The sequence below is a fragment of the Molothrus ater genome, chromosome 3, assembly GCF_012460135.2.
Source record: "Molothrus ater isolate BHLD 08-10-18 breed brown headed cowbird chromosome 3, BPBGC_Mater_1.1, whole genome shotgun sequence".
Taxonomy (NCBI): Eukaryota; Metazoa; Chordata; class Aves; order Passeriformes; family Icteridae; genus Molothrus; species Molothrus ater.
Window position 1 is genome coordinate 46,080,838 of NC_050480.2, and position 26,980 is coordinate 46,107,817.

The 26,980-nt window shown below is 34.8% G+C and overlaps 1 protein-coding gene across 2 annotated transcripts in view; it reads left to right on the forward strand.

The window, feature by feature from the left end:
* The window catches only part of FMN2 (formin 2), a 152,969-nt gene that overhangs the window by 72,969 nt on the left and 53,020 nt on the right, over nt 1-26,980 (forward strand). For both annotated transcript variants that reach the window (XM_036379618.2, XM_036379620.2), the window contains 6 exons: nt 10,382-10,443; nt 17,877-17,968; nt 18,102-18,231; nt 19,139-19,285; nt 21,127-21,186; nt 21,369-21,489. In XM_036379618.2, coding sequence (XP_036235511.2) covers nt 10,382-10,443; nt 17,877-17,968; nt 18,102-18,231; nt 19,139-19,285; nt 21,127-21,186; nt 21,369-21,489 — 612 coding nt within the window. The remainder of the gene's footprint in view (nt 1-10,381; nt 10,444-17,876; nt 17,969-18,101; nt 18,232-19,138; nt 19,286-21,126; nt 21,187-21,368; nt 21,490-26,980) is intronic.

The following is a 26,980-nucleotide window of genomic DNA, read 5'->3' on the forward strand; positions in this document are numbered from 1 at the left end:
TGCTGCAGTCAGTATGTTGGTGTTCCTGTACCTGTCACTTTATGAGAGACCTGGATTTCTCCTACTTACTGCTTTCTCGTCTTTCTCTTGCTTTGTTGTTATTCACCGGCAGTGAAAGATCAGGTTAATTTCTGTTGTTCTGCTGTTTCACATGAAACTCCCCGAGCAATGGGTGTGCAGTTCTGTTTCAGTGTAATGTGTTTTCTGTTCTTAGTGAAGTCGCAATTGCTTTTGCTTCCTAGACACAAAACACATTTCGGTGTTACTGAGCTGAAACACTAGCGACTGCATCCCATAATCTTAAAGTCAGTAGGCCAAAGCTTGTCATTATACTGTAATAAACATACATATGTGGTTCCAAATAACTTAAAGGGTTTTTTTTTTCTTTTAACGTATATATTTTGGTTTTCTACATAAATGGGCATTTGGTTTTTGTTGTTATCCCAGCCTTTATTTCCTTGAATTAATACCAGCTTTTGAGAAATACTTTGGAGTGTGAAAAAAGATGGAACTTAAACCAAACACAGGCATCCGTCTGCACTCAGCTATCACAGTATTGTGATTTGAATTAGTAAAGCTGTGTCATCTGTCATGTACCTAGCCAAAAATCTTTTTGCATTATTTTCATAATCCCACCACACTTACAATGTGGTGTCACAAGATCACAAGATCATTACATCACTTTCTTAGCATCTGTAGCTCCTTAGTACTCTAACTTCAGAATATTTGGTGAAAGGCTTAACGTGGCTTAATACAATGAAATCCCTGGGGTGTTTATCCAGACATGAGAGAGGGCAGACATGTAGAATACTAGGCGACAATAATATGCTCTCTGCAGTGCCAAAAATAAAATTTTAATTTTATTTGGAGAATAAATTGAGAGTATGTAAATTTTTTTCAGCGAGATACTACCGCCATTTGACAGAAGGAAAAAGAAATTTAGATTTGAGAGGAAACCTCTCAAGTGTTTTGTTTTCATAGTTATTGAATAAGAAAATTTGCATTTTGGGTTGTGACTGAAGCTGTTGCTTGTGCAGGAATTATAGGCAAAGGAGGACCTGCTTTACATGATGGTTGAAACCCTGTATGTTTCCACACAGTGCTTCCTAATTCTGCTTGTGTGGTTAGTGATATCACACACATCTGGCTTGCTGAAACCAGAAACAGCGAAAACTTGTTTCTGAATGATAATAGGTATCTTCATGGCTAAAAGAACTTGCAGTACTTTCTGTTGTAAATCATCAAACAGTAACAACATTCCATGTAGTATGTATAAAATTATTTAAGCTTGCTGATGTTACAGAAGAATGGTAGAGAATTTCAGAGAGACCTAGCAAAGGGCAGACATGCAGCTCAAGTCTAGGGTTTTAGAAAGAGCATTCTAAGCATTTGGTCTGGCTGCTAAATAAGGCAAGTTATGTAATATTGCCTGCTAATTTCTGCCTCAGGCTGATAGTCGGTATAAATATGAACGTTTTAGCAATATAAATGATCTTGAGTTCCAGCTGAAAATCTGACCCTTCAACCTTTTGCTTTCTTTGAAGTTGCTGAAAGTTTTGCAGTTGGCTTTGGTGAGTCTTGGATTTCATAGAAATACTTTAAGTGATGGAGAAGTCATTTCCCATGAAACATTGTTCAAAAGGTTGATTTCTCCCACTTTTAGCACTTTAAATATGCTTTCCACAGTGCATTTGGCAGATTTATTTACAGATACCCTTCATTCTTTCCTGCTTTTGGTCTGTGAAATTACAGAGCCGTCTACTTTCAGGTATCTTGTCATGCCGGTATGTAATCATGTAGCTTCTTACCTTTGTGTAAGTTAAATAGATCAAGCAATTCAATAGAAAGACAAATTCTGAGGTTATTCTGCTGTCTCCTTTGTTGGTCATTTTGATACTGCACTGGTTCTAGCTCTAGTTCAAAACTTGCTTTAACTTCTAGCCACTCCTTGAGAATTTTAGATTAGTCATTGATTGTGATTACAGAGAGTGCAATCAAAGCAGTTCTTTGGGTGAGTTTTGGTCTGCTCAGCAAAGAGCAGCTCTCCCAATACCATTGCCACCTGGATTTCATTGAGGATGAATCACTATTTTTAATATCTTTCTTTTCAATGTTGATAAAGATATTTGCAGTAAGCTGGGAGCAGAGTCCTATGAAAGCCTAAGATACTCTCTCCTTTGTGGTAATGTTTCAAGAGCAAGTACATTTTCAGATCTATGAGCTGGACAGTTATTAGCTCATTTAGTCTTGACAAATAATATAATGTAAGTATTCTACTTTGCCAACCAGACACACCAGGAGCTCCATTAACTATGCACTATGCACTAACTATGGGTAAATTGAGAGAAAAAAAGCTAAGATCCCAAGTTAGCTGCTTACTGCAGAGAATCTATTATTTGGGAAAAAAAGTGTCTTAGGTATCTGCCCTGATAACTTTATCAAATACAGCACTTCACTAGTGGATGGTTCCAGATAAATGTCTTCTTCTTCCTTCTCCTCCTGCATTTGTTTAAATTTATAATTTATAATGAGCTCCGTAAAGCAAGAAATAAAAAGCATGTCTCTGTTTATTGGCTGCACTTTTCAGCATTAGAGGTGACTTTGTTTGCTGTGAGCTATTCTTATAGAAATAGATTAAGTGGGATTTGAAATTTGGATCAGCAAATTTGAATTCTGAGAAAAATTCACACTTAATTCAAAGTCTCAATTAGTTTGAAGCCTGAAGCCTCATTTGCATTCCAAATAAGTCTTACTAATTTCTTCCAGTTACACAATCACTGGTAAAATTAGACTGGTCTTAAAGCCATTGAAACCAAGATTGAAAGGCATTATAGCATGTATGGATCTAAAAGAAAAGTTTAACACACAGAAAACCCAAATTTTATGTCACCTGAATAATGAATTTAAAGCTACAAATCATGTCTGTCTTCAGCCAGATTGATACACAATGCCAGACCTACTGCATACATGCTTTTGCAGCTGATGTATTTGTACAGTTTGTTTTTATAACATGCAGTGTAAATACAAACTGACACATAAACATCCCCAAAATACATTCCTCAGATATCATGTTCTAGTAGTCTGCCCCCAAATAATATATACTTGACAGGTATGACAGTCTTTCATGAATGAAATGAAAGAATGAAATGCCTGTGGCATGCTGTACTACCTTAAACAGAAAGTGAAAAAAATTTAGTACAAAGTGATACTGAAATAAAAGCCACAGGGCATTGGGGTTTTTTATAGCAATAATTATATTTTTTCTGTAAAATAAATTCTTACATATAAAATATACCTTTATGCCAATATTTATTTTATATTGAAATCTTGTTCTTGAAACACTTGAAAAATACATTTAAGGGTCAGGAACCGTGTGAACAACCCCCTACTATAATCATAAAGCACAATTATAAATTTTTAAACTTATTTAAATGTGTATTATATAATTAGCAGTTGTATACTATGTTAAGCCTTCAGTAGTGTTTTGGGAGTTATCATAGTAATCCTTTTCAGTTTGTAGAAAATCTTGAATCCTGCCATTCAGTCTCACTCCCCGATGAGCAGCCCCTGGCAGGTTCATTGAGACTGTTTGCTCCTCTATGCACTGTAGTTTAAAATACGCATAACCTGGTAAAATGCCAGTCTTTTCTCAACCTTCCTATATCCCACACCCATGTTTTTTTCACCTGCCAAATTCAAACAAATCTTATCTAAACAATTAAGATAAGCATTGAAGTAGTCTCTATAGTCAAATCAGTAAACCTCTCAAAGCCAGAACTGAAATACAATCTCTCTAAATTAAACAGTCTACAATGGCAATCATGTTTGTATTTAAACATTTTATTCTGAAAGGATTACAGCATTGCTCTCAGCTTTTTTTTTCCTGCCTAGACAAGAAGGCGACATACTGAATCAAACAAAATATATTTGTTCTCTATGAGCTGAACTTGCACACTTTTTGTAAACAAACTGTATAGGTGTATGAAGTTTGACTTCACATAATCAGTAACTGCTGTCCTTAACAAAGTAGGCACTTGTTTGAAATGTATGTAATGTAACTGTTTATATTAACTGTGTACAGCTATATAAAATCTGGTGATATATTTTGTTGTATGTGTGAATATATATTTACATGTATGTAGAAAACCTCTATTGATACAGTTTTTATATTTGGGATACAAGTTAGGGAACAGGACAACTGTCTAGAAGTTGAATTATGTTTATAAGAGAAAAATCATGCAAAAGATTCAGTCCTTTCAATGAAGTTGTCTTCTTTTGTTACTTCACGTTTTGCAAAACATATTCATGCTTAATTGATTCTTATTCTATTGCTTCCTAGAAATGCGGGTGTATGTTCTTGAAGATATTTAAAACTCTTAAGTCATTTAAAAATGGTCTGAAGCAACAGCTCAACTTAATCCATGGCTTCTGCTTGGAAATTTTGTTTACTGTTCTGGTTTCTTACGCAAGCATTAGATCAAGGTGAATTACTGCCACAGTAAAACTGTGCAAGCAGTTTGAAGTGGTGTCTTGCCTCTGATCCATGCTGTATGTACCTGTCTTGAAGCCCCAGTCTTCCTTGTGCTTTGTGCCCTTTAACATTGTCAGTATGAAAACTTTGAGTATTTCTTAATAGACAAGTATATCACAAAGGAACTGAAGGCAAGGAGGTAAGTAATAAATAATATGAAGTTATTAATTTATGGCAACTCAGTGTGGCCATCCCCACCTACCAATTTTCAGTGGGGGTGAGGGGTGGTTTGCAAGTTATGCAAATCATGTTTAAAAATTCTTTTATTTTACTTATTTTCTGAGGATCTTTAAAAATTATACTTTCATGACCCTTGTGGGATTGCTACAACTTACATTAGCACAGGGACATAAGGTTTTAGCACTGTTGCGTAAACACAAAATTTATTTCAAAGAGCCCCATTTGGAATTTAACTTTCTGCATTGGAGATTCACATTTCTTTTACTTAAGATAAAGAAGAATCCCAAGAAAGTAGCAGTAGTTGCCAAGTTGTTGGAACTATTACGGATAAAAATATGACCTTGTAAATTTTAGATGAATTAGGTCAAAAGTGATATGGGGGAAAAGGAAAATGCTGCGGTGGAGGGAAAGGGAGGAGGGGGGCAGGATTGGGAGGTGGGGGTGGGAAGGAGGGGCCAACCAAGGGATATAAAGTTTTGAAGTCATGGGTTTTCTATGTAACCAATAAGAGACTGAAAGTTTTGCAGATTAGTTTATTTTAAAATATAAATACTAAGTATTTATGGGGTGTAAATCTGGATTTATTTTGCAAGTAGCTTGATATTACATCCAAACATAATCTTTATAGGAGCAAAAGAAGTCATTGCAGTTTGATCACCTTCTTAGGCTCTTTTGGCTCTTTTGTTGATGAGAACACTGATGCAGGTGTTTTTTCTTCTACTTCTGAATTGAGCAGTTCAGCTCTCAGTCATTCCAATCAACCTGAAATTGTCTGCATTGAAACTTTTTTCCTGGTTTGCTTGTGTTTGTATGTGTCATGTTGCTTTTTCTTCCAAAGACTCCTGTCAGAGAAGATTTTCATTCTGTATTCACAGACCAATTCTGTATATATTCTGTATCTATTTTTCCTTGTTTGTTGATAAAAGCATAAGTTGATTGAGCTGTATATTATCTGACTTGTTCCTCTTGTATCAGAGTTCTCAAATTTTTAAGGTTTTGCCAGTTTTCTAATGGTGTTGGACTTTGACCACTTTCAATTTACTGCCTGTACATTTTTCTTGAGGAAGCTATTGTTTTTAATTAACTCAGAAATAATAATTCAAGGAAGATCATTCAAAGTGACACATTGGACATACTCACTTATGTGCCTTTTTTTTCCTTGCAAATACCCTTTTTAGACATTTTAAAATAATTTTAAGTCCTGTGAAATCTGGTTGAATGAATTTTAATGGTACCATTGTGCCTAAAAAATTACGTAGCAGTTTTGAGACTCTAATTATATAAAGCTTACTGTTTCTATATTTTTATATATTGATATAGGTTCTTAATAACAACAGAGTCAACTTTTTGTTGTAAGACTGCTTGATGCCTTTTCAGTTTTTTTCACTCTTCAGCGTATAGTAATATTCCTGGGGTTTGGATTATTTCAGTGGAGTAGAAATGTCTGGGCATCAAAGTCCAGAAGAAGTACCATGGAAGCTGGAACCTCTCAGTGTCCTATAATCTTGCATGTTAGAGTCGCATGAAGGGCGTAACAGCTGAGCAACCCCCAGATGAGTGCCACACACAGAACTGTGTGGTAAGAGTACTGTGGTTAGTTGCTGCAGAAACAGGAGGTCCTTCACTCAGTGAAGAAGAATAGATCTGCCTTGTTATTTTGCTGTACTGACCATCTGTTTCTGCCATTTGTCAGAGAAGTTGTGAAGTCTTGCGGGAACTCCTGGTGTTCTTCTGGAGAAAGAGAGCAGATGTGAGAGTGAGGAGGCAAAGATGGGCAGGAGGAAAAAAGGAGTGGCCTCTTGAATCAATACTGCTTGGTTTTTGGAGAGTCACGGAGAAGTCAATTGAGGTGGAAATCAGCAGGAAGGAGTTGGATGGGTGGTTTGCTTGTTTGTATCCCTGAAGGATGGATCTGAGTAGGGCAATACAGGTTCAGACATGGTTTTTATTCAGCTACTGCTTCTTTATGAGGACTTAAACTGTAATCTGTTATCAGTCAAGTAGGATTTGGAAAATGCTTACTCGGGTTTTTTGGGACACAGCGGTGCTTCCAGGAGGTTTCAAGAAGGAGACAATTTTAGATGGAGTCCAGAGACAGAAAGCTTAGGAAGCATACTTGAAAAGGCCAGAGAAGTGGAGTGTAATTTGAAACCTGCCCTGAGAAAAGGGAAGGCTAAGACTAAGAATTAGACTGAATACCAGTTTTCTGGAAATCATCCATATGTGATTGTGCTAATGAGAGTTTTATGACACAAATTTGGATCCGAATGGTCTGGTTTTTAACACTTTTTTTTTTCTTTCTGAAATTCTACTCAGTGGGAAACTGAATTTTGGCCTTTTCATTTTAAAAGGAAATTCCAAAGCTTTGGACTTTGAACAAAATAAGGTTTCTAAAGACTGGGTAGCTGTAAGAAGTTCTCTTTTTTCTAACAGCTTATATGAGTGGTACTATTGGTGGATTTAGATTCATAGCCATCGGGAAATGTAGGTTAGCTGTTTCTGCATTGTCTATTGGCTTTGGTTTAGGTGGCAGCTGGTAGATCATGTGCTCCTAGATATATGAATATCAACAGCAGTGATCTGTCTAACAAAGGAAAAAGTACAGCAACTTCCTTTTATGGTCTTCCTGACAATACACTGGGCATCCTACAGCTTCCTGCTGATGGTGTTTTCTCATACATTTCCTCTTCAGAATTATATTTGCTGGCAAGAAGTTTGATCTTCTTGTTGGCTTCGTTACTGTCTTGCCCTGAAGACTTGAGGGTTCTGATAATTTATTGTTTGGTTTATTTTTTGTATTTTGCTTTGTTGTTGGTTTATTTTGGGGTGGGTTTTTTTTGTTTTTGTTTTTGGTTTTTTAAAATTGTGTCTCTGTTTTGTCTTCTGTGTATATGGAAGCCAATAGATATTCTTCACTTTCATAGTAGTCAAGGCCAGGAAATTTCAATGTCAGCTTTGAAACAAGAAAAAATTGCTTTCTAAACCAATGACATGGGTGAGAATATCTACCGTCTGCAAGACTAATACAAACCCTTCTCCAGTTGTTTGCATCAAAGTATACTGGAGCTACAGCATGGCTAAAAATATTTTCATATGAGGAAATTAATCTTTGGGTGCATTTCATCATTCTATTGCCACCACATATGGAATCCTTTGGTTAGATGTTTGTATAGTCATGCTGATTGTAGGGGTCATGTTTAACTAGTAAGCTTGGCTACATAAGGAGACATCATTGGTTTTTTTTCAGTTCAAATTGCCTAGATAATGGAATTAAATATGTAATTGTTCTGATTTATTTTGTCATCTATTATGTTCTGTATGGCAATGATGCAGGTTTGCCTAAGAACAGAAGCTCATATCCTCACTCCTCAGAGCATACCTAAGGTGTACATGGAAAAATCCTAGTGAGATGTTAGAGTGCTACTTATGAACATATACAGGTTTAGATGAAACATACAGAAATATATTTCTCTTTGGAGGCAGAGACTTGAAGGATATATCCTAGGATCTAACTTCTCCATGTCCTTGTCTCAGACTGATTCATTTTAAGCAGCTCCCTGAAGTATGTACACTCTTCTGCATACCTGTTTTGTTGAAAGTACACAGACCTGGCACCATTATGTTTGCCAGGCGTTCTCTTATCTCCTGCAAGCATTCAAACAAAAGTGTTCATTTGCTCCCTGAGTAATCTGTGGGTGATCTTAACATTGAGCAAAAGTCAGGGCAGGAACTTACGTTGAATTTCTTAGCTCAGGAGCGAACAGTCTCTGGAAGGAAAGGGTGGTGGAGTAGGGAGAAGACAGCCACAACTCCAAATAAATAGTTTAAGGGTTGCAAGTGTGTCCATATACGAAAACATTGCATAAGCATAAAAGTGCTGAAATGTTAGATAGTATAAACTGAGTTTCACAATATATCCTGGCTTTAATAAAGCTGTTTCTGTATAGGCTTTGATGTTAGTGTTTTCTTAAAGTAGATCTCTCAAACCTATCTCAACCCAGTTTCTATTTGTGTGCTAATTTTAGTGTCCAGTTCTACAAGGCAAATTTGGCACATTTTGAGGCATACAGATAGTCTTATTGAGCAACAGGGGTTATTAAATATAATGTATAATACCATGCCCTGTGTAGAAGGCATCTTTAAGTCTCTGTTGCAACAATTATTACACTTGGATGAGGGAGGGAAGTTTAAAAATACCCCAAATAATTATTCGCAGATTTTTGCATGTGCCCCCTACCCCAAAAGAAAACAAAAATCATGTTGCTTCCTGAACTGTTAACTGTTACATAGGCTGCTGCATTGCTTTCTGGTAAAGGAAAAATAGAAAAAAAAACCCACATTATTTCTGAAAAAGAATTTTAAAATTATTTTTGGTTTAATCCTAAAAGTTAGCTTTGTGCTCTGCTTAGAGATACAGTGTGACCTGCTTAGTTTAATCAAGGTCAACACTTTTTTGTTTATAATTTTCTTAAACTGCAACTAAAACTATGTCTCAAGCCTGGAAAGGGGAAACATGATAAGTCCCAGACTAAGAGTGCTATCTCTAGATGGCAATCAGAAACACATGAGTTTGAATTATATTCTGTAGTCTTTAAGTGTATACAGAATTTCTCTGTGACTATTAAGGACATGGATTTATGGGATAAAAATTAACTTGTTGCTGGGTCTCTTGCTCTGGTCAATGTTGCAATTTCTAGGTTAATCTCACTTAGGGAATTATTCAGCTTATTGTGCAAGTGCACATACACCACACACACACACAAACACACAAAAATATGTGTGCCATCATATATATTCTAATGCAATATTCTAAATTTCAAGATATAGATGAGGAAAACTGGATTTATATAGCTTTTAAATGAATGGTCACTGTGCTTGCAAAACTATGTAAGAGGAATTATGAAAAGCACCATTTGAAAAATAAATCTTTGTATTAGCTGAGAACAATTTTTCAATAGTTAGTGCAAATATTTCCTGTGCCTTGTGAAATGTTTCTATAACAAGTGGGGAGTAAGGGTTCCATTTCTAAATGAGTGCGCCTCTTAATGATTTTTTTTTTAATCCAAGTTAGGTAGATAGAAATCACTGTATTTGAGCTGTTCCACTGGGTTTTTTTGATGCTGAAAAAAATACAGAATGTGTGTGGCACCAGAATTGGTTGGGAACAGGAAAGGCATATTTTGTATCTATACTAAATGTGTCGGCTTAGTGCATAGAAGACTTGACCCTTGTCAGGTGTTTTGAAGTTAACTGGCTGACTTATGGATTAATGAGTTTAAGACTGAAGTCAACCAGCGACAGGAATGAGCTTTGTTGTGTGAGTGTGTGTGTGGCTGTGGTGCAGATTTACAAATTTTTATAATGCTTTCAGCTGGACCATGAAAGTCTGATGTAAAGCTTATCTCTGATCTCTGACTATGGCCATACTTGTGGGATCATGTTTATGTGTATGGGGGGAGGGAGATGAATTCTTTAACACTTGACACCTGGCTCTGCCAGGTTTCTAGCTATACTATACTGCACTATTCAAGGCATTAATAAAGTTAAAACCTTAAGCTGTATGACCAGTAGGTCATAAAAAACTGTTGCTGAGTATTGTGACCAGCTTTCTTTCACAGCTGGATTATCATCCTGAACAACTAACTCTTTTTTCTTTTCTCATTTTCATAGCTGTTGTGAACTTGGACAACTCTGTGGTTGATCTAGAGACACTGCAAGCCCTGTATGAGAATGTGAGTAATCAGAGGAAGTCCATAAAATGTAGGAATACTGTGTCTCCATGTGAAGGTATTTTTACTTGGCATCAGTAATATTCAGATAGCTTGTAGAAGTCCTGTTTTGAAGTGACATTATTTTCCCCAAAAGCAATGAGTACCAAGTATTTTAATTGCATTATTCCCATTGTGTGTTTTATGAAGTGCATGTATGTCTACATAAGTAACACGATCAACTTCTAAATGACTAAACAGATGTTAATTTTGCTCCTTTTTTTACTTCTTGGGTGTGGAAGTCTTTGATCAATAGAGCCAAACCTTACACTCCACACCTTTGAATTCACTTTGTAATTTCACTAATATAAAAATCCTGCTCAACTAAAAAAAAGTTTTGATAACAGAAATTATTCTCTTTATGGAACTGGAGCATTTAATTATTGTTGCTTCAGGGATTGCTCTAAAATAGTTTTAATTCTTTGAAAGGAAAAGAATTTCTCTAAGGTGGTGTATTAAAAAGTAGTATAAACTTCCAGGGGCTTCATAAATGTCTGGTGGTAATAATCAGAGAGATTTAACCTTTAGGTATGTAAGAATATGCTCAAGCATGTTCTAAAACTTGACAAAGCCTGTAAAGTAAAAAAATTCAAAATGTTGTATCTTAGAAGCATGTTTCTGCCTTCAGCTGAGGCCAGTGAGCATTGCCCCTGTCTGTGAGTGCAGTGCCTGGATATGTGGAGGTCTGGCTAGGCATCTCTTGAAAGAGTGAGGAGGCTTTCCCTTTGCCCTCCAAAGAACTTCGAAATATGAGATGTAAAGCTGTGAGCCACAGAATGGCATTGAAGGCCAGTGTATATTATTGTACTAGATCCTTAATTTCCCTCGTGGTTTTGAGAATGTTAATTAATTTTACACCTTTCAGATATTTGGTTTTTAGAATTTAGCTTTTAGTCACCTGCTTTGGAATGATTTGATGGTTTATGAAGTCCCTCTAAATAATGCACTTTGAAATGCCAAAAGAGACATAGTAAGCTCTAGTCCACTTTACAGAAAAACTGAGGAGCTAAATAAAACAGGAAGAAACCAAAAGTCTGACAAGAGCTAGAAAGAACTTTTGCTATTCATTCGTGAAGAACTAGGTTAACCAACACTGCCCAGAAAGATAATGGTCAAAAGAAAAACCTCTTCTAACACCATTCCAAATCTCTATGAACTCTTTGCTTCTTTGCTCCACAAAATTTTTGTTTTGGCCTATGGTATTTTATTTTAAATTACTTTTAATCTGCTTCCTTACACAGTTCATGTATATTCCATGCCATGCAGTTTTTAGCATGCAAAAAATTTGAATTAATTTTATAAGTTACATGTGTGTGAATGTGAGAGATTTTCTTGTGGGAAGTATGGAATACATACTGCAGTCATAATCAGTTTTTGCATACTTCTCTTTCTTATTGTGAACAAGTTGGGTTTTTTTCATTTCAGTTTGAAAATATATTCCTCTTATGTTGATAATGTGCTAAAACTTTTTAAATTTTTACTTAATGTCCTCTCTAATATACTTCAGAATCCTAATATAATGGATTATTTGCAAATTTGCAGTTCATTGAAATAACCAAATACAAAATGTCATTGTGTCCATTTTGTAATTACCTTCACTTATTACAGAAAATGTCTAGGAAATGTCCTGATCAAGGAAAATACCATGTGTAAATCTCAGGAAAGACTCAAGTTTTCATCTGTCTAATATATTTCTTTGCTTTGAATAGAAAACAGACCAGTCCAACTTTATTGTATTTGCTTGGGTGGAAAACAAAAAAAAAAAAACCAAAACCACAACCAAAAACCAAACAGATTACAAGAAAAGCCCTCATATTACTTGAATAGGATTTTATAAGGGGACCTGAATTTTAATCCTGGATCTTCTTTTTGATAAAACTCTGTCTTGAAACAAGCTTTCTTTTTAGTTGACTTTTGTTTTCTTTTTTTCCTTTCAGCCCTTTGTCAAAACAGTTCAGACCTTGCATTTTCTTTCCTTGCTAGCTTCACTAATTATAGCAATATTGTTCAATAACTGTTGTAAGTAATGGGTGGTACCAGAGAGCCTGGCATGTTTGATTCCTCCCTTATTTCTCAATCTCATCCTGTGTTGTAAGTGGGAATAACTTTGCAGCATTTACTTCTTAGCCATTGACTTAATTTTTCGTTCTTAGGGGTTTTTTTATTGGATTGAGAATTTTTTGCTGGATATTTAAATACCACTGTACTAGTCCTCAGTCTTTCTATTTGATTTGTATGGAACATATGGGAGCATTTGTTTTACAGTTCTTCCTTCAGAATGTAATCGTTTTTTCTGATTGCATGTGTCTGGCATAGTGCTTTCCCTTCTTAAATGTGAATGAAATTTGGGCAGTCTCCAAACCTAAACACACCCTAATTTCAAAAGCCACAGTCCCGAGGATTCAATTCCTGTTTACTGAGGAATTAAACTCCTGTTAAACCACAAAGATATTGTATATATCTTAGTGACTTTTTATAAACTAAGAAGCCCACACCCCACCAAAGACCCAAGCCATCAATAATTAATTTAATATTATTAAGTTGAATTGTATTAAGTGAGAAAGACTGTTAGTGCAGCATTGTACTGTACAGTCAAATAGCTCTTAGGTGTGGTTGTGTAGCTTGCTTTGTGAAGAGTTGTTTAAATACATGTTGATAATTAGTTATGTATTAATATCTAGACAGTTTTAATAGGAGAATATTTGTAGATAAAACTACATGTAAGTGTGCTTTTCCAAATTCTCTAATAACAATGCAATCAGGTGATCACTATAATTAGAGAGAGAGAAGGCGGGTAAACATTCCAGTTGCTGTGTGGTGTTAGGACATATTGATTCTGATGAGAAATGTAGCAACTGGCAAATCAGTGAATGTTTACTTTGAAACAGATAGCCTCTTAGCAGCTGGGGTTGTGGCTTAAGCATCACTGAAACAAGGTATGTCTGCTTCTGCTTGTGTCTTTGCTATGTCATGAAAACAGTTGTATAAAAGTGGATTAAAAATGCTATTGAATAATTTATCATCTTTCATCTATGGATTTCCCCTTTTTACATCACAAAAGAAACATGCATATTTTCATAATTAAGCTCCCAGTAAATTGCCCACACTGTCTTTATCTTTAAAAGACTTAGGTCAATGCTTTCAAAAACCTCAAAATGCCTTTGCTAGAGAGAAAGGGCATCCACAAGTCTGAAGTGCGTCACACTTCTCTGCCCTTAAGATTCAAACTTTCTCCTCAATTATTTCTTGTGATTTTTTTTTCTTATTTTAAACTAGCAATTACAATGCGATGTCTTTTTTTTTTTTTTGCAAAGCCAAACTATACTTGAGTTCTGATGATCCAGCTTGAAAAGAATATGGTATTTATTGTTAACCAGGGTATCTCTGTATATCCTTCTTTCATCTGCTATTGACAAAATTCCTTAGACAACTCACTCATTGTTTTTGAAAGATATAACACAAACTTTTAAAGTCAAGTTTGCAAAAAAATAAAATTCCATACATTTAAACTGATCTAAACTCAGAGCTAGGCTTCTGTTGTAAGGAAAGTAAAAGCTAACCAGGAAATGTATGAGATTTATGTTGTGAGATGGAAAAAGGGCCCTTATGAACTTTGGTAAGAGCAAATACTGGCTAAATTCATACTCTGGAAGAAAATGGGAAAAGAATTAAAGTGAAGTGGAATATTTTTGCAATAATTTAATTCAGATTTTTGCTGTCTGATTTTAGATATAGTTAATATCAAATTCTAGTACATTATATTATTTTTTCCACTTTTGATGCTATATATATCTATATCTAGCAAAAAATCAAGGAAAAAAAGAGCAGTAGCATTCAAAGAGATGCTAATGCAATCAGGTTAATGACTTTTATGAGAAGTGTTTATTGAATGTGTTCTCTCTTGACACACATTTGGAAGGCAATATAAAAGCTTTTTTAAAAATTATCCATCTGTAAATTGGAGAAAAAATAGGCATTAACAATAAAGAAAGCTGGTAAAATTCTGAGAAACTATTTTTGATAATACCTGTGCAATAGGCACAGTATTCCTTTTCTGTCAGAATTTAAAATACCATTGATCACAATTCTGGGTACCTGAGCCATAATTAGTCGCTTGAAATTCAGATTTGAGTCTGAACTTGGGCTGTATACTTCAACTTCTTGATTTTGGTGAAGGGTGTAAACTTTCTCTCTTGAGTTGTGCTCTGGCCTCCCCATGAGTGGATCATGCTCAGCCTTTGCATCTCTGACAGTTGTTACTTGTTTGCATACAGAACTTGAGAATAATGGCTTAAATAAGGAATAGGGAGTCTGCCTAACCTTTGCCCGTGGGATTTGGTGGAGAAACATCAAGAGCTTGAACATGCATGTATGTGATAGATTGCTGTGATAAGCACTCTAATATTTCAGTCTGTGTAGAAGGCTGGGAGAGAGAACTCTGAGTATTTATTCTAAAATATTTGCAAATAACAATTTAGTTTTATGCTCCATGCTAAAGTACTTACTTCTCTTTAACTGTTATGAAAAAAATGTTAAGTGATTTTCCTTCGGTTTAACATGAGAGAAGATAATTTAAAGACTGGCCAGAAATAATGGAAATTAATTTAATTTGTTAGCATGAGAACTTGTTTACTTTTACAAAAAGCTGGGTTTTTTTTTTTCAAAAACTTAGTGTAAAAACAGTGTAAATTGAATACATGAACTTTTTGAAATATAAGTTGAATAAATAAAATAGCTCCTCCTACAGTCATGTCATTTGCACACCTAGATCTCCATGGCTCTGATGACGTGACCACTGGAACAATGCTATCTCTCTTGGCATCCTTCCAGCTTCTAAAATCTGTAGATTTCACCTGTTGCCAAGAGAGTTCTTACTGATTTGAGAAGTGATGGAAACTTTCTTTTCTTTTAACTCTCACCTGGGTAAGAGTGTTCTAGATTAAGTGTGGACATGTCCCATTTACATCGGCATTTTTAACACAAAACCAAACCCAAGCCTTCTCCACAACAGCACATGCAATATTTAAGTTAATACTTCTGCATTTAGTTGTCTTTTTCTAGTCCTCATCCTGTTTCTGGAAAGGTCTTCTAAAATAGGATTTAAAATTGATTAAATTTTCTGATCCTAGTATCTTGGAAACATTCTTCTTCTCAGGATAGCGTTGTACAAGAAACAATTGCTACAGTAATTATCTTCACAGATCCTGTGTCTGCCTTGACTTTATGCAGCAAAGTGCCTTTGGAGGATGAATCCCTAAGTTTCTTTCCCCACACTGAAGTGAGACTGGGGTAGGGAATTCACATAGCTGAGTGTTATGAATGGCCACTAATTCTAAAATTAAAAACTGGTAAATAAGCCTCAGTCTAGCCCTGATGCCATATAAACAAGCAGATAAAGGGAGGCCCAAACAGGTCAAGGGAAGTGACCTGCTCAGCACTAGTGGGACCACATTTAGGATGCTGTGTGCAGGTGTGGCCTCTCCAGGGCAAGAGGCAGTGACACATTGGAGCAAGGCTAGCACAGAGCAGCAATGATGGTTAAAGACTTGGAGAAGTGTTATTCAAGGAGAGGCTGAGAAACAGCTGGGGTTGCTCAGTCTGGAAAAGAGAAAGCTCAGAGGAATCTTACCAGTATGTACAAATAAATACCTCACTGGAGAGGGGGAGTAAATAGCACATATCAAGACTCAGGAATGCCCAACATAAGGACAAGACATAGTGGGCCTCCTGAATTTGAAGCACTAGAACAGGCTGCCTAGAGAAGGCATCAGGTCTCCATCCTTGGGGATATTCAAAACCTGGCAGGATGTGATACTGAGCAAGCTTCTTGAGCTGCCTCTGGTTTTTGTCAGTGTTCACCTAGACAGTCTCCAGGGGTCCTTTCAAACCTCAGCTATTCTATTAATCTTTGGTACAGGTACTGCCACAAATTTACTCTCTTTGTGTCCAGAAAAAAGTTTATTGCTGGACAAAAAAATATATTTGCAATATTTCCAATCTGTTGAAGTATTTAATATATAAGATCAGACAACTTTAGAGATGACCTTTGAAGAGTATCCACAGAAATGCTGACTAAATACTAGGATATGTGACATCATAGACAGGTGACTTCGCATTATTTCCAGGCTCCTTGAAGTATTAAGAGAAATTCTGAAGGGCTTTTGCTATATGACTCTTCAATCTCTTCATCTTTCTACTTCACATCAGTATTTTCAGCCTTTTCACATGGGAAGATGTTCAACAATTTCAGAAGAAGTGTCCAAACTCAAATTTCTGGTTTCAGATTCCTGATGGAATAGGCATGATGATTTGAAACAGCTCTTCTGCTAATCCTGCAAAAGCATTCAAGAGAGAATGCAGTTGCAGCATTTCTTACACTTTGCCATTATCTGAATGATTAGAATATAATTTTCACTGTTGTCTTCAAGTTCTGTGGTGGAGAAAGTTAAAAAAAGAGTGTAATTTTTTCTTAAAGGAATAAAGGTAGATACACTTTTATTAACTCTTGGGCAGATTAATGTTTTGGATCTCTCTTGGAAACTGCTATGATTGTCAAAAATGGGTCAGAAGGAGAGATATTCTTTTCACTTTTATTTCTTTCCATGCCATTCAATTTTTCAGTACTACTGTTTGGAAAAAAAAATTTACCATAGCTTGGAGCACTGGAAAAAAAAAAAAGTGAGGCTCAGATTCTATTGATTGTAATATTGAAGAAGACACCCCACAGTGTGCCAGAGAGTTCTTCAAGAAGCTTGGCAGTTTATATGTAATCTTTTTTTTTTGCCAATTAAGATAAAAATGAAATTAATTTTACTTCAAAGAATTATGCAGTAGTTCTCATGTATTATATGTATGATAGTTCCATTATAAATATGGTTTTTTTCCTAAGTGTTTTTTCAAATCCCAAAGAAAATTTAAATTGCAGTAAAAAAAACTGTTTTCATTTATTTAAGAAAATGTATTATTTAAATTGTTATAATTATTTAAATTATTTAAATTATTTTAGTATTATTTAAAGATCAGATCACATTCAAATGTAACCCAACAAATTTGTGAAGAGAAATATAACTCTCCTCTTGAGTCCTTCAATTCAAACATCTTGTAAATGAGCAAAGAGGAATTGGGAATGAAGATCATTGTCTCAGTGCATCATTGAATGAGTCAATACTTTGCAGACTGCTAGTAGTCAATATTATTATTTGCAAGATATTCTATTCTCCAGCAGATCTATTTATAGTTAAACTTTGTGGACTTCGTACTTTGTGGACTCCTATAGTATTACCATAAGCAGATGCTAGAAAGAAAAATCTATGAATTTGATTTTTGTTACAAGGGCATATTTCTGTCTGTTGTTTGACCAGTCAAATCATTTTTTGATTTTTTTCCCTTTATTCCAGAGAGCACAATCAGATGAACTTGAAAAAATAGAAAAGCATAGCAAGGCATCCAAGGAAAAAGAAAACGCCAAGTCTTTGGATAAGCCAGAACAGTAAGAACATATTTATGATAGAGCAGTTTTGCTCACTTCAGAAAACTTTCACTTCTGTAGTAAAATATGTATAAAAAACCCCCGAAGCCTGTACCTACTGACAGTGACTCAATTTTTTTAATCACTTCTTCAGGTTCCTCTATGAACTCTCACTGATTCCCAACTTTTCAGAACGTGTGTTTTGCATCCTGTTCCAATCAACATTTTCAGAAAGCATTGGTTCAATCCATCGCAAACTTGAATTGTTACAGAAACTGTGTGAGGTAGGTTGTGCTCTGTGAAAAAACAAATCTAAATTTCTGATTTTTAATTTTGTTAAGCTTTACTCATATTTCAAAAGTTTTCACTTTATTTACTTAGGTATTTCAAATATTTAAAATCTGAAGGATAGCAGAATTGCACATTTTATGATTGTACTTTAACATCAAAGTGAATTTTAAGATTAGCTTTTGCTACTAAATTATATAATGCTTTTGCCATCAGTGTGTATCAGTCTCTGGAAAACCATGCACCTTCTCCTTTTCTTAAAGCAAAATCTTCTCTCTTCACAGTCACCATTATCACTCTTTTTCAAAGGAATGCCAGTTCAGCTAACCTTGTGTTGGTTGAGAAATGTGTGACTTAGTAATATCTCTGATATCTACAGATAGCAATGTTGTATCTAGTCAGAAGAGATTACTGGAATTTTGCAGTCTCATGAAAAACAAATATATAGCTTTAAAATGCAGGTTTCACCAGAATTTTAATAATTTAAAACCATTTCAACTGTTTTACGTTTTACTATGTAATATCTTTTATTTAATGTTTTTAATTGTTCAACCTCAGTGTTTTATTAACTTGTTGATGAATTTTCTGTGAAATTAAATATGTTATTCACAATGTCAATATCAGTTAAGGATTACTATTTTGTTTTTCTTAACAGGTCATGTCTGGTAATACTGTACAGATTTTCTCTTATTTTTTCTAAGTATCCATTTTGTAGATAATATTCTCCATTCATATAAAATTACATATTAACATTGTTCTACTTCTGCATGTTGCAGTAGAAGGTAACTTCCTTTATCTGAGTCTTTATACAAGTGTTATTTCTAAACACAACATCAACAAATCTGTTCATAAACCATAAATATTTATGGGACTTTGAACAGAATTTTTTTCTCTGTATTTTAGACATTGAAGAATGAATCAGGAGTTATGCGGGTTCTGGGTTTGGTTCTTGCCTTTGGGAATTACATGAATGGTGGAAACAGGACACGAGGACAGGCTGATGGGTTTGGACTAGATATTCTGCCAAAACTGAAAGATGTCAAGAGCAGTGTAAGTTGATTCAAGACTTCCTGAAGGCCTGAGAAGGTTAAAATCTCTGAAAATTACTTTGTTTCTGAGTGAATGGTGTGAAGCTTATGAAGGCATGTAGAAGGGACTTCTTTTGCTACTATGCTTACCTGAGCACACTTCTAGAGTTGGATGCATTTCTGTAGAATTATAAAAATTAACCATCTCTTTTCACTACTGTACAAACAAAAATACTTAAAATTATGTTTTAGTTCTTAGTCTGATGTAAATTTGATTTTCAGTACACTTCATCGTTTCAGCTTTTCTTGTAATTAAAAACAATACTATGGTCTTACTGCTAAAAGTTTATTATGGAAGTGGAAGGAGTTCCATGCTGATTCAAAATATTTGTGAGGGGAAAAATGTCACTCCTGAAAATGATTGAATAGGCATCCAGAGCATTTGGGATAACCCAAAATTCATTCTTTATGTTTACCATGATTACAGAGTTTGTATTTGACAATGGAACATGCAGCCACCTGAGTAAAGGTCTTCTTGATTCAAGATCTGTCTAGTGTAGTCATCTCAGTAAAGACAATTATAAGTAGTGTTTTTTCTTGCTCAGTGCTAAACTGTAATTTGTGTGTTACCAGCACTTTTTGTCTTCAGTTAATCATTTTGGAGTTGCATTCAAATACCTGCTTTGTTTACAAGGAAACAATCTTTGAGTTTCTATGGCTAATGAAAAACCTTATCTGAATGTGACAGATTATAGCAATAACTCTTGAGCCTTAAAATTTGTTGCTACATCTGTCTGGCGAGTCACTGTCATGATCTTCAATTCTGCAAATGGCAGGAAAAAAGTGTTGGTTTCCATTCTTGGTCCGTCACTAAACATACATATTTTAGCTGCTGGTTTAGGAGATGTGAGCAGAGCTTTAACCCTGAGTTGAGAGAGCATGTCAGCCATTTGCCTTTTTAAATGGGTGGAGGAATTTCCTTCTTGCATGCTGGCTTCTTTGGTAAACCATGGGAGCAGTGATGTGAATGACACTTCAGAGCAGCTTACTTCAAAATGACTCTAAATCCAATACATCACCAGTTTTAGAGCTCTGATCAGTAGGAAATTTAGGCATACTAAATTTAGTTTGGTAACTCAAGACTTCAGTATGTAATTTGCTGGAAATATTATGACTATTCAGCTTTCAGTTGCAAGATATATTTTCAGTTCATTTGCGACTGATCAGTCAGGAAAGTTCTTAAAAAATCCTTTTCTGAAAATATCTGAAAATTTAATTCTGTCAGAAATCCTCTTCAAATGGAAGATTTTTTTGCTGAAGTTTCATTAGAGAGCTTACAGAGGAGAAGCAATTAAAAAGCTCCCTCAAGCCCCAACACTCCCCCCAGGCCCCCAAATTCCATTTTTTAAAAAACTTTCTTTATTTAATTTAACTATGCTTTGGTTATAGTTGTAGCGTTGCAAACGAACTTGTATATACGTGAACCCAGAAACAATTTCTCTTTTTCTTCTTGGGAAATTTCAGAATGTAAGGGTTTGATTTGCAATCAGGTAGAATTAAAAATATGAGGAGTGTGTTACATGAGTGTTTTCTCTTTCTTCATTTTATTAAATGGTTAAATGGAACTTCAGGGTGTGATTTGTTTTTGTAATTAGAAGCAATACTATGCTTCTTATTTGTTTGGGCAGTTTTTTGGTATGTTTCAATTTTTGGTTTGGTTTTTTTTTTTTTTTTTTAATCAAGGGACCAAACCAACAAAGTATTTTTTATACACTAAATATTTCATTTATCTGAATTATCTTTTCTGATTTTTTTTTTCTGTGAGTTTCAGTAACACAGCAAACTCTATCCTCTTCTATACAGGACAACAGCAGAAGTCTTCTATCATACATTGTCTCGTATTATTTGCGTAATTTTGACGAGGTGAGTGAAAATTAAAGTTAACTCTGTTAAATTCAGATTTAGCAGCCCAATTTACTAAATTTGCTCTTCTGTTAGTAAGATGCAGAAATATGTATAAATATTCCCTGGGATTTCAGTTATATATTTTAGTATAGAATAAAAGTAATGAGCACTAGGTAACTGTTCATTTGTTTATTCATCAGGATGCTGGAAGAGAACAATGCATCTTTCCTCTTCCGGATCCACAAGATCTCTTCCAGGCTTCACAACTGAAGTTTGATGATTTTCAAAAAGATCTCCGCAAAATGAAGAAAGATTTGCGAGGTACAGAACCTAGATTAAAAGCTAATTTTATGTTACTATTATATCTCTTCTATTCTTGTTTGTATCATTTTGAGAAATTAGATGTTACTGAAAAATAGTTGTGTATTTTTAACTTTTCAATTAGTAGTTTGCCTCTTTAATTTGCTTTTCTATGACCATTTATGCCATAATCCATAATTTTGTGTAGATAACCTGTCGGAGGTTTTTAAATTAAACAGCATCAAAACAGTTAGGTTAAATCTTCTGTTTCAAAACCAAACAACTAATTTAGTTTTCCTTTTGTGTAAGCTGATTCCAAATCTTTGACCATAAAAAGCGCTGCAAATTGTTGGACCATGTCCATGATAAAAGAAAAGGTTTATAACCAGGTCTAAATACTATCTAGCAGATAAAATAGTATGTATGACATTGTTAAAGACACTTGAAATATCTGGACTTTACTGAACAATAATAGGCAAAGGAAGTATTTTTTCTCCTCTTATGAAATGTTTTCTTTAAGTGAATTCAGCAAGCTTAAGATATATTTGCTAGACTTTAATGAGGATTAGTTATCATATATTTCTTATTAACATGGGGATCTAAATACTGAATTTGTTAAGGAAGAGTAGTTTGCACAAATGATCCATGATCTTCAATATTACTGCGAAAAATCTCTACTAAACCGGTCAGTTACGTTACTGTGCTAAATCTTTGAGGGAGAGATGCAAATCAAGGAGTGATATAACTGTTGCCTTGCTGCTTTTAAATGCCATGCCTCTAGAGACCTAGGAATGGTTTGGTAATCCATTAATCCCTGGACGACCTAGAATGGGAGGTTTTCTATTACAACAAAAACATAACATGGTTACCAAATGATATCTGACCTTCTTTTCTTGCTGCTATGAAACTTTCTGTTTGGATATTTAAAAAATTATTTTCAATATTTTGACTATTTATAGTATTTAGTATTTTTTTAGTATTCTAAGTTGTATCAAAGTCATTCCGGGTGACACTGAGGAATGAACAATAGTATCATCCATTTACTGCTCCCGCACTATTTAGGGGGAAAAAGTCTCGGAATTCAGCCATGAAAACTTGTTTCTATACTTCTTGCAACTTCTAGATAATCTCAGAGCTGACATCTAAGCTTGCACATGTAGAAGAAGGATACTTAGGTCTTATTTCAAAAAGATACTTGAATTCAGGTGCATGTGAACAAATATACATTTCCTCACAAATTCCTCACAAATTCACCAAAAATGGGTTTTTGTACATGAATGGCTGAATATTTTCACATCAAAGTTGAAATTTGCACAAAGACATAAATCTCTTGTAGAATAAATCCACTCTGTGAAGTGATCAAAGCAGGAGTGCTGTAAAAATGGAAATTACACGCTTCAATCTGCTTTCAGATTGCAGTTGAATTCTTTCTGTGCTTCCAATCCAACCCTTAGGCTCAAGACTCTCTTGTTAGTCTGTTTTGTAGTTAATGAAACTGAAGAATAGCTACAAGCACTGTTGCTCTTTCCCTATTGCATTTGGTACAAACGTTTTTGGGGACAGCACCAGCAGCTTCATCCTATGAATATGAAGTGACAATTTCAACACCAGACTGAAATATCAGTGATGACTTCTTAATTGTCTCCAGATATGCAAAATACTTTGTGTTGGCTTTCTGTTTCAAAGAAAAGTGACAAGATAAATTAAAAACCATTTGTGTTAAAAGATTTCATGACCACAAGAGCAGTAGTAGTAAAATTTAGTAATAAACTAAAAATTCTGTGTATTCTGATAGCTTAATTATTGTGATGATTTCAGTGAGATAGAATAGCCTGTCTCAATGACAATAATTTCTAAATAGAGTACAAGCTTTAACAGAATGTATAAAATTACTTCAAAGGGGTTATTTTTCTCTTCATTTACTTTAAGTACACTACCAGATTTACTAATGAACATGTGCAATCTTATGAGTTACTAGAGCGAGTAAGGGCCTTATCAAATGTCTGAACAGGAAGAGGGTTGTATGATGCTGAGAAAATTCTGACAAAATTCTAAATATGAACTTATTCTTTTGAAGTCAGTGTGATTAAATGAGTATTGATTATTCCTAGGAAACACTGACTTTAGAGGCATAGAAATAAGTGCCCAGAATACATTAGAATTTTATACTGTGATGTGGACTGTAACCTTGGACTTACATTAATCAGGAATTAGATGGCAGATTTTGTGAGTGGATTTCACCATTTGGTGAGGGTGGGTGTTTGATTTGTTCTTTGTCATGGAGAAACTGAAACTTGTAGATAATACTGATGCAGGCACTAACAGTTTAATGTTAGTTTTAAATACGCTGAATACCATGCAGTGGGATCATGCTTATTACAGTGTGGGAAGGAGGTATTGATTCACCCAGAAAAAAGTCTTCTGCAGATATTCTATTGCTGTCTTAGAAAATTTTCATGATCATTATTCAAAGGTAAATTTCATTTAAAAAACTCAACAGAATACCCACAAAGAAGAGGACAGTTATTATTAAAAAAAAAGGTTTCATAGCTGTAACAATAGCAGTTCATTTTAGTACTGCTGTGTTTTTCCATCTAAAGATGTAGTATACACAGAGACATGCAGATATAAATAATCTTCATGATTCTGTAAAATAATTTTGTTAATGTGTTCTTTTGCAGTTTGGAGTTTGGGTTTATGTTTGTATTAGAGTTATTATGCTGACTGCTTAAAAAGAAACAGGACTTGTTCAAACTTCTACGCTTTCTTCCCTTTTGACTATCAAGGCTATTGTCCATTTTCTAGTGTTTATGTACTCTATGCCTTGGCAGTTTGTCAAATTTTGGAAAATTTCAGATTTTACTCCTCTAGTATTTCAGATTAAAAGTGCAAGTCCCAAGGAGTTTTAGAAGCATGCCATGAGCCTGTTCCAAGATGAATAAAGAGAAATTTGGGTTTTTTTAAATAATACAGATCCAAAGGATAACAATTATATACCAGATTTTTTTTGTAAGATAGAAGACCAAAGAACAAGTAGATCCTCTTACTAACAAACCAAGTGAGTTTGGCTCCATCTGTTGCTCCTAGATTTCACAGCTCTCCAGGATTCCCACTTTAGCCTTTTTTACTTCAGTGACATATAGTTTGTTAAGCAACTTGATCTGCTTTTGATCTCTCCTGGCTGTCAGCAATGTTCCTTGATGCAGTCATGCCAAGCAATGACTGCTGTTCCTATGTCATTCCACAGAAGAAACTTTAGCACTTGCCACATGACTTAAATCAACTCACCATGTAAAGAAAATTGGGCATCCAGGGTCACAGGAGCAGTGTGTGACACTCACTGATTAGGACCTCTGTTATATAACTATTAGTATCAGTATGTTTTTCTAGACACTTCAGAGTGCTCCAGCTAGAGCAGAAAGATGTGGAAAACATGTATTAAATCAATCAAGATTCTAACTCTCTTTGCTCTGACACTCTCTTAAGGTTAAATTTTGATTTAGGAGAACGTTGGATTTGTAGCCCAAATCCACAGTGGATGTGGATGAAATTCTTCCAGACATATTTGGTTTAGGAAAGAACTAGAACACTAAAATGGCATTGTGAGTTATAGAATTATAGCAAGTTAAAAATGTTTAGAAGCTATTCTTTGGCTACACATTAGCATTCTAGCCTCATAACATTAAGTTTATTCTTGCTAATCAGAAACTAATTCATCACTTGTCACTTATTGCAAAACTTTCACTGAAGCTCAGCTAAAAGGGAATTAGAAACAATGTCAGGCTGAAAGTAAATCTGACTAGAAGAAGAGATTAATAGTACAATGAAATGCAGATTGCTATGAAACTGAGTTGAATTCAGTACTTGTTTATATGTTATAATGTCATATTTAATATATTTGATTGGAAAGTGACTACAAGGAATAATTATCATAATTAAACATTATTTCTGTAGTGATGCTTTCTTTTCCTATTCTGAGTGTTTACAACTCATTGAAAATTCTCCATCCAAAAGAAGCTAGACTGTGTGGCCCAGTACATCTCCCTGATTTGGAATAAATGTGACTGAGAATGTTTATAAAGTGTTAAGCATTTGCAGAACACTTTGTATCTTAAAAGTATGTTCCAAGAAAAGTCCTGGAGTATCTTGGAAAAATACGTGTTCCCTATTTTTTTCAGTGCTTCTTACAGTCACCTAAAGTTATCTATTCAGTTTGGACCTGCTAGCTGTAGAGCTGTTATGTGCTCTTGTGTTTAACACCTGCTGTGTGAATAAGAGCATTGCAAGTACCATCTTGTGCAATAAAAAGGCTTTCAAAGGTTGTATTTGGGATGGTGTCAATGTGCAATTCAGAGAGTTTGGACAGCAACAGGCTTGCTAGTCATTCCTCTTGCCTCAATAAAGTTTATCCTCAATACTAGAAAGAGTTCCCAACCCTGAGAGTTCAGTCAAGCTGTAGTTTCAGATGGAATTTTCCTCTTCGTGGTCAAATCTGGGGTGCAGGGCTTACTTTGCAAAGTAAGATTGCATCCACTACTGGTTCTTTAATAAGTAATATTAATGCTTTCAGACTAAAGTTAAAAAAAAATTGCAGCATTCTATTTGCCCCCCTCTCTCTCACACACACACATGTATCCTGGTATCATTTCATATTCTCGAGACTGTGTTCCATCATAGTTCTGATTATGGATCTAAGACTCTAGCAATGTTCCAATGCCACTTCTTGATCAGAAGTTAGAGTGGTATTAATAGCAACTTCAATTAACAAACTTGAGCAGCTTCAATCTATTTAGGGCCCCACTTCAGGTGGAGGAAAGGGAAGGGATTGCTCTTCTAAATTTGACTGTCCTCTCCTAAAGGAGAGGGACAATCTAAGGATTGATAGATTTTCCAGTTAAGGAAAGGCCTTGAGCCTAATCTGCTGATCTGTCTTTTAAACAACTAAAGTTTGGTGAAATAAAGAATATCCTAAGAGATTTCCCAAAAAATTTTTAATGCTCTTTTACACTGGTATTTCAAGTTTCAAGACAAGGCAGAGCTGGAGTAGAGAGAATTGAAATGAGAGAAAAATTTTATTCTTTAGAGTTTGAATTGCATCATCAAAAACATTCAGAATTTGAAATGTTTGTGGTTTTGTCATTCTCTGTTAATAGGTTTGCTACAAATGTGAATGAAGATATTTCCCAATTAAGAAATAGATTCTTTATTTTTTTTCTATGATCCATAGATCCATATTCTGGTTAAAAAATTCCTTCAGTTTTTTATAAAATAATGCCAAATCACTCAAGGTAACTAATAGCAAAATAATATAGCAACAGTACTAGTTTGGGTCAGTCCTCCAGTTATCTCTATCACTTACCTTTACAGAAACAGGTATTATTTTAACCAAATTAAATCTTTACATTTGCCTACTCATTAACAACTGTACAACCACAAATTCTATCTGTTTGTTCTGTTATCACTGAAAGGGTTAATTGCTGCAGCTATGCCGCATGCAGATTCCTAAACCTAA